The 8,512-nt window shown below is 39.3% G+C and overlaps 1 protein-coding gene across 3 annotated transcripts in view; it reads right to left on the reverse strand.

Annotated features, from left to right (window-relative positions):
• Positions 1–8,244, reverse strand: part of LOC124950934 (cone-rod homeobox protein) — a 36,458-nt gene extending 28,214 nt beyond the window's left edge. The window contains exons 1-2 of one of the 3 annotated variants that reach the window (XM_047498454.1): positions 7,090–8,244; positions 6,718–6,939 (exon numbers count right to left, since the gene is read on the reverse strand). Coding sequence is in view for 1 of the 3 variants with exons in the window: in XM_047498452.1 (XP_047354408.1) it covers positions 5,437–5,499 (63 nt within the window). In the remaining 2 variants the exon portion in view is untranslated. Of the gene's footprint in view, positions 1–5,436; positions 6,463–6,717; positions 6,970–7,089 lie in introns of those variants that run through there. The other 2 variants (XM_047498455.1, XM_047498452.1) reach the window with 2 other exon arrangements.
• Positions 8,245–8,512: the final 268 nt, after the last annotated feature.

The following is an 8,512-nucleotide window of genomic DNA, read 5'->3' on the forward strand; positions in this document are numbered from 1 at the left end:
ACCTTGTACCTATACCTATCTACGAACGATGTACCTAGGTCCTTTTTCCATCCTTGTGCTCACACAGTTACATCCATATATACATATATACATACATACATACATACATACATACATACATATATACATACATATATATATATACACACATATATACACATACAGTACGTCTCTACTATATTATTGCCCGACCGTAAATTTAGCCCGGAAAGCGATTTAGCGAAAAAGAGTCGAGGATAAATCTTGAAAAAGTCGAAAAGCATAAAACAGGAGTGCTTGCTCTGTATGTACGTCTGTATGTCTGTGATATGTGTGCGTGTGTGTGTATGTGTCTATGAGAAAGAGAAAGAGATAGAAAAGCATAGAGAGAGAGAGAGAGAGAGAGAGAGAGAAAGAGAAAGAGAGAGAGAGAGAGAGAGAGACTGTTCCTTCTCACCTTTTCTTTTCTTCGCCCTTACGATTCTCTATATTTCTTTCTTTTCTTCTTCGAACTTATCCCAGAATCTATTTCCTCTTTCACACTCGAAATGCACCGGCCCCTCTGTAAGAGGAAAGCAGGCGTGTCCAGTACAGCGTATCGCGTGTGCCCTTTCATTCGCAAGAATTTGCGCCAACATTCGCTCGTGCGAAGAAACTTTGTCCCTCCTCTCTGTCCTATCCCGCCACTCCATTCACCCGTCCAAGGTCCCCCTTCCCTTCTCGTCTATCTCCTTTGGCTTCAAGAAAAAGAAGGAGAAGGAGGGAGAGAAGGAGGAGGAGGAGTCTTACAGTATCACACGTAATTTATTGAAGTCTGGAGCTCTCACTCTACCGGCCTACCCTCCTCCTCCTCCACCCATCCTTCCCAAACCCCATTCCTTTCTATCGGTTTTATACTTGACCGCGTCGATTTAACAATCGTGACTTAAATTTTCTCTCTCTCTCTCTCTCTCTCTCTCTCTCTCTCTCTCTTTTTCCTTTCTTTTTTTTCTCTTTATGTCTCTTGCGTTGGCTGTCCAAGCCAGAGAATCGAACGGGCAATCGTCCGAATAGAAATTCTATTTCGTCCGACGTTAACCCGCTTATTTCGGTATGCAGGATGAACGGAAAATTGGAGAGCATATAAATCGCTCTTTCTCCATTTTTTTTCTTTTTTCCTCCTTTTTGCTCTCCCTCCCCACCCCCCCTCTTACATTTTCCTTCTTTTTTCCTTTTTTCTATTTTTTTTTCCTTTTCTTTTTTTTTCCAGCCGTTCCTTGGTGAATACGCGCGTAGAGGAACGCGCGAGAGAAATACTGAAACGAAGTTTGTTAAAGCGAGCGAAGCTCGGTAAAGTATCGAATATTCTTCGTTTAGAATCGATCGGATTACGAATCGATCGTCCAACGATCGATCGTCTACTATCGAATCAAAACTCGTGATCTCCTTTACGTTCTCTTTCCCCCACTTTATTTTCATACTCTTTTTTCTTCTTCATCTTCTTCTTCTTCTTCTCTTTTTTCTTCTTCTTTTCCTTCTTCCTATTTACGAGAAAATAAGATATCGTCGAAGGTTCAAGCGCAGGGAGCACTCTTAAATTTAGGAAAATTTATTTACGGCGTTGCGAAGCATCCAATGCCATAGGGTATTACGTTAATGAGATATAAAATGCCAGTGCAAAAGAAGGAAAAGAAAAAGGAGAAAGAGGAGAAGGAGAAGTAGAAGGAGAAGGAAAAGGAGAAGGAGATGGATTGGAAGGAGAAGGGCGGAGGAAAAAAGTTATTTAGGAGGAAGGCGGGTGACGACGACGACGACGACGACTACTACGAAATTGCGGCTACGCTTTGATCCTCGACCGCGAATATATATCCTTCTATCTCTCCCTTTTTTGAAGTCATCCTTTTTTTTATTCTCTCACTCGGTCGCGCACACGTGCGCAGAGCGAGTAACGCGCGCGGGCGCAAGTTAATGCTATTTGCAAATCCACGGCTTCGGCCACGACCAGCTACGAGCCATTGAATAAATGATAGGCGCCGATTCGTGGATTGCTGCATTATCCGTCGTCGAATTCGTTCCTGACGCGACCAATTATTCATGGCCGCGTGGCGCCACCGCGATTAAGGGCCAATTTCGGTGTTCCCGACGTTACCGGATACGGAAAGTTTTTGCAAACATACCCGCGGGAATGAAATGCCCAATTGCAAATGCAAACACGACTCTCTTTCTCTCTCTCTCTCTCTCCCTCCCTCCCTCTCTCTCCCTCTCTCTCTCTCTCTCTCCCTCTCTCTCTCCCCCTCTGTTGGTGTGTGTGCATGTGTGCGCGCGCGCACGTATGTTTCTACATCTCTCTTTCTCTTTCTACAACTCTCTTTCCATCTCCACGTCTCTCCATCTCTATCTCTCTACGTATGGTTAGATCAATTTAAGGGCAATCAGAGTGCTTAGGGGCGATCAATCATCGTGATAATCACTTCCAATCGTGAAATTAGCCTACGTCGTTTAAAATCGCTCGCCATCTTCCGACAGGAACCCCGACTCGCGCGTACGAGATAAAATATCTTTCTGACTTTGTCCCTCTCTTCTATGTTTCTCGCTCACTCATTCTCTCTCCAACCCCCCCCTCTCTCTCTCTCTCTCTCTTTCTCTCTCTGTATTGCGCGCGCGCGGACGCACGTCACGCGCTGCCTTGTGGACGCGAGAAACGATATTTACGAGGAGTAACGGGCGTACCACTAAAATACCATAAATTTCGTTCGATATGCAAATACACTTGGGTACCACTGCTCGAAGTGATATCGTTATACCTACGAATTACATTGTAAATTGTAAATTGTATCCAACTGTAATATCTATCTCTGCATGCACGAGACCGTGCCGCCGTTCCTTATATTAAATAATTTGCTTATTACAGTTAATTTTCTTCCCTTTTACGCCTACGCGAGCCGTTAGCATGTAAAAGACCTCTCATGGTATGCTATATAACATATAGCTATACATACGTATATATGTACTTAGGTATATATATATATATATATATATATATATATATATGTATTATGTATGTATTTATGTATGTACAAATGAACCTAGGTACTCGTTTGAAATTTGTCGAACATCGAACGATTTAGTGTCGGTCTTGTTGTTTTGTCGTCAGTTAAAAAAAAAAAAGATATATATATATATATATATATTTACTTTGACATTCAAAATATATTATTTAAATATATATTATTTTACTTTGACATTCGAAAAATGTTTCTTCTTTATTTTTCGTGCGTAAAGTATCTTTCTAACGATTAAAGGAAGCTTTCGGATTTGTAACGATTGATGTGACGTTAAAAAAAAAAAAAAGAAAAAAAAAAGAAAGAAAGAAAAAAAAAAGAAAAAAAGAAGAAAAGGAACATTAATCGCAGCAGCTCGTGAATACTCGTTCTCTAATAAAAGAAGAAAAAAAAAAAAGTGTCATGATATCGAAAGGTGAAATATGATTTGTGTTCACGGCGGCCTCGCGAATGTCCTCATCCTCCGGTTATGTAGGCATACATACGCGTCTAGAGGAAGTCACCACACCGTGCACGGCGTAGAATAAACGGTCAGTGACGCGCGGTAATGGCCGACATCCTAATCCTGGCCCCCTACAGTTTAATGCCATACACTCCGCAATGATAATGCTGCATGTGCTTTTTGTCATTACCAGTCGCCATGCTACTCTGATAATGAGCAGCAACGCGACGAGCGACTCCTTGACCAGGATACGCTTTACGACCTTCGCCAACTCTCGAGAACTTTTCCTACGCAATCTATGTAATACAGACCTCTAGATAGATCTCTAGATCGCTTTATTATCATCAAAGAGACATTTTAATCGTTCATAGAAAAGGATTTCGAAAGAAAACTAAAAAAAAAAAAAAAAAAAAAAAAAGAAAAGAAAATAAGAAAAAAAAAAAGGAAAAACAAAACATTTATATCTAACTACATAAACGAACGCTTTCGATTTATCAAAAGTTATGATCATGGAAAAAAAAAAAAATAAAAAAAGAAACTAAACAATTGAAATTTAAGATACGTACGCACGAACGATTTCGATTTATCAAAAATTGTTATTATTGAAATTGATGAAATTAAAAAGCTCCCGAAAGTGGGATAATGGTAAGGAGGTGGGAATTCAAAAGAAAAGATCGAGATCGTGATCGTTAGATATCGAAAAAGACAAAGACGACGAAGAAGAAGAAGAAGATGAGGAGGAGAAGGAGGAGGAGGAAGAAAAGAAGAAGAAATAAAAAAGAAAAAAAAAAGAAAATGTGCGGGTAACAAATAGGCAGTAGAGAAGCATATAGAGACGCATTGTCGTCCCGAGAAAAAGTGACGTCACAGGTCTCGACCTCGCGAACATGGTTTCTAAGCATCATCTGCGGGTTCGTACAGTTCTGGAGATGAAGTAAAAGATAGAGAAAGAAAGAAAGAGAGAGAGAGAGAGAGAGAGAAAGAGAAAGAGAAAACGAAGAATATAGAGAAGAAAGCGAAGAACGAGAGACCCGCAGCTGCCTCCCTGGCTGCCAACACAATAATATCTAATTAATTTATTAATGAGGTTAAGTTGGCAGGATTGGATGGCAGACAGCGCGAGCGAACAACGCTGCGGCAGTTTAACGCGCGACGTCTTCTCTTCGGCTTTGCTTCTTTAGTGAAACAGAGAGAGAGAGAGAAAGAGAAAGAGAGAGAGAGAGAGAGAGCAAGAAAGAGAAAAAAGAAAGAGAGAGAGAGAGAGAGAGAGATAGAACGAATTAAGCTTAATCACAACGAAAGTATTGGACGGTCGGTGCGCGCGTGTGCCTCAACAGGGCCGCATTAAACCCTTCGACCCTTTTCCTTTTCCTATGGACTAAAACTCGTTATGAATGAATTGTCTATGTTTTTTTTTCTTCTTCTTTTTCTTTATTTCCTCTTAATCTTTTCTTCTTCTTTTTTTATTTTCCTTTTAAAATTGAAATAATAAATATTACCGAGAGACTCACTAACCAACCAGAAAATATTTTCGAGAAAGCTTGATGGTATATTCTCGCTTACGTGTTCGAAACCGAGCCCGAATCCGAACTCGAGCCTAAACCCGTCGAGTTATTCTCGACGACGAAATATGTATCTATCAGGGTAAATATAAGAAGAAGAATCCTGAAAGCATAAGAATCGTTCCGTGTTAAATTCCAACGAGCTTTCTCTCTTTTCTAAGGAGAGCTTTCGCCGTAGACAGCTGCTGCATGGCTGGCACCCCGAGGGATTCCCTCTGTTGCCTGACGAAAACGAGCCGCGACAACCGCCCTTATACCCATCATCGTCGACTTCTCTTTCCCTTTATCTCTCTCTCTCTCTCTCTCTCTCTCTCTCTCTCTCTCTCTCTCTCTTTCTCTCGATCTTCCTTCTTCTAACTTTGTCCTTATCCGCTTCTCAATCTACTTCCTTCTTGATATTTTTCTTTCCTACCTTTTTCCTCTTCCCCATTCTCCTTCCATCATTTCTCTTACTCCATAGAAATCCTCTCGTCATTACGTGACCATAAAAAAAAAAAAAGAAGAATAAAAAGAAAAAGAGGACACTAATGTTTCTTTCTCTATTCGCAACGACCTATCCTATATCCTAGGATATCTATCCTATCTCGTTTGTCTCGAACGATATCCATTCGTTTATCCTTGATTTTTTATCTCTTTCTCCATTTCTTTCTTACTCTTCCTTCTATTCTGATCGGTTCTAATCAATCTCCACGAGCTATCTACTTACTATTTACTTATTTCCCTCTTATTACTTTCTCTTTTATTTTTTTCTTCCTTTTTTTTTCGTCTTTTTATCTTTACCCCCCCCCCTTACATGCTCACTTCGCTTTCTAAATTTTTCTTCGATTTGTCTTGTTCCGTAAAAAAGAAAGAGAGAAAAAACGAAAAAAAAAAGAAAAGAAGAAGATATCTTGTCGATCATGCGATCATGAAAAAGAAGAGACGAATTTTTCCTAACCCAATGATAATGCGTAACTAAGATCGATATCGTATTGTGTTTGTCCCAATCGACAATCCATCGATACAATTTGCGATTTTAACCTTGAACAAATGAATTCTCATAATGAACGATATTGAATCTAATCTTGAACGGTATATAAAATCTTATCTCTTATTTCACGCGGTCCCTTGAATAAAATCAATGATTTCAACGCGTTATGATTGCACATGAATACAGACACTATATTTAGGAATGAAAACAACCATCTATCTCTCTTCCGGACCCATTATTCAATCTCTTTAGTAATGAACGCGCGACGAAAAACATTTGTTAGAAAAGTAAAATCCTATGAATTTTCTGACGTTTTTTTAGACCGACGGATTGAACGTCATTTTTTCTTCTTCTTCTTCTTCTTCTTCTTCTTTTCTTTTATTTTCTTTCTTTTCTCTGGGCTACTTGACACTTTGGAAAAAATCCGGACGGACAATAAAAAAATATTAAATCTCAAGTACAATTCAAAAATGTGGTCACACCGAGAATGAAGGAATTTTTATAAAAAAGAAAAGAATAAGAATGAAAAATATATGTTCGTTTTATAAATATTTATGTAGTGCCAATCGTAGAGGAAAAAAAAACTGACATCATTATCAACAACAACAACAACGACAACAACTACGATAAAAACAGCAAGGAAAAAAAAAAAAGAAAGAAAGAAGAGAGAACTCGTGCGGTATGTGGTGAGTGTGAAAAAAAAATTGCGAAAGTATAATTTACCTTGACCAAGGGTGGACTGTGTGTTTGTTGACGATAGTGTCCCGAAGAAGGGCTCGCGGGTGGCCCCGCGCCCCCGGGCGAGATGGTGCCGCCTCCGGGGGTGAGAATCCTGGACTCGTGGCTGAACAACACTTTCCCGATCTCCTCCGCAACTTTGCGGAACTTGAGAAGATTTTCGCGCCCTTTGCGCGAATCCAATGGCGCGAACGAAAGCGCGCGAATCTAATAACGTGTTCGATCGATCACGAACTTCTTCACGAATTTCACGTAGTTATATATATATATATATATATTATAGTTATATATATATGTATATATATATATATATATATATAATTTTTTTTCTTTCTTATTTTTCAAATCGTCACTCACCGGATTCGAATCTTTCTATTGTTCCTCTCGATCTTCTTCTGATCGTTGAAATCTATCCTCCGTAAGATATTCGAAAAATGATCTTGCGTTATACACAACGACGTTATCGAAAATCTTAACGGTTAGCATTTCTTTTTTTCTGTCTCTTTTTCTTTCTTTTTCTCTCTTTCTCTCTCTCTCTCTCTCTCTCTCTCTCTCTCTCTCTTTTTATCTTTTTTCTCACTCTTTTTCTTATCTAAAAAAATCGATCTTTAGATCACGGATCGATCGTAGATCGTCCTTTATTATTTCGACGAAGTCACGCAGGCGGTCCACCGGAATCGAATAACGTATCTTCAGTTATCGCGACGACGTCGTCTCACGTGGTAAGTAAGTAAATAATTAAGTAAGCAAGTAAGTATATAAGTACTTACTCACGCACGCATTTTCCCTTGGATAACCAAATTGTCAAGTCACCATGGACTAAAACTCAACGTTAAACAACAAACAACGAAGAATTAAACGAGACAATATATCTCGAACGTTGACGGTATGTTGAATTTTTCGTTAGATTATTATTCACACATTTATATCGAAACGTTCAAAGATTATTCGCGATTGGCTTTAAGAAATAATTATACGTATTTACGTACTCTCTCTCTCTTTCTCTCTCTCTCTCTCTCTCTCTCTCTCTCTCTTTCTCTCTCTGTATATATATATATGTATATATATATATATACATAAATTGAAATCTAAGACGCGAATGAGAAAGAAAGATTTTATCGTCGTTATTGACGCGAACGAAAATTTATAATATGTTATACGAAGTCGGAAAAACGGAAAGGAAACGATTAAAAAAAAAAGATACGAAGATTGAAATCCGATTAAAAAACAACAACGAAAAGTAATAACAACAATGAACTTCTCGGCAAGATCGTATACATATATATATATATATGTATATATATATGTATGTATATATATATATATATATGCGTGATCGACGAATCCGTACGAATGGGATCCAGCTCGGTAGTGCGTCGCGTACGGTGTCACGGACGATATCATCGTCCCTGCGGACGATAGCTGACGGAGGAAAGCGTGCTCGATAGGCGGAACCACGCAGGCGCCGACCGGCTTGTAAGGCGTGGTCTCTGATTTCTCTTGGTCTCCTTCTCTTTCTCACTAACTCCCCTACTCTCGAGTCTTTATCACCGTCCCTTTTCTCTCTCTCTCTCTCTCTCTCTCTCTCTTTCTCTCTCTCTCTTTCTCTTTGTCTTTTTCCTTCTCCTTGTCTTTCTCTGTCTCTTTCTATCTCTTTCGTCCATCCCCATTCTTATATCTCTTTCTTTCTCTATCTCCTTCTCTCTCCCTCTTTCTATCTTTCTCTCTCTCTCTCTCTCTCTCTCTCTCTCTTTCTCTCTCTTTCTTTCCTTCTCCTTCT

This window comes from Vespa velutina, chromosome 8, assembly GCF_912470025.1.
Source record: "Vespa velutina chromosome 8, iVesVel2.1, whole genome shotgun sequence".
Lineage (NCBI taxonomy): Eukaryota > Metazoa > Arthropoda > Insecta > Hymenoptera > Vespidae > Vespa > Vespa velutina.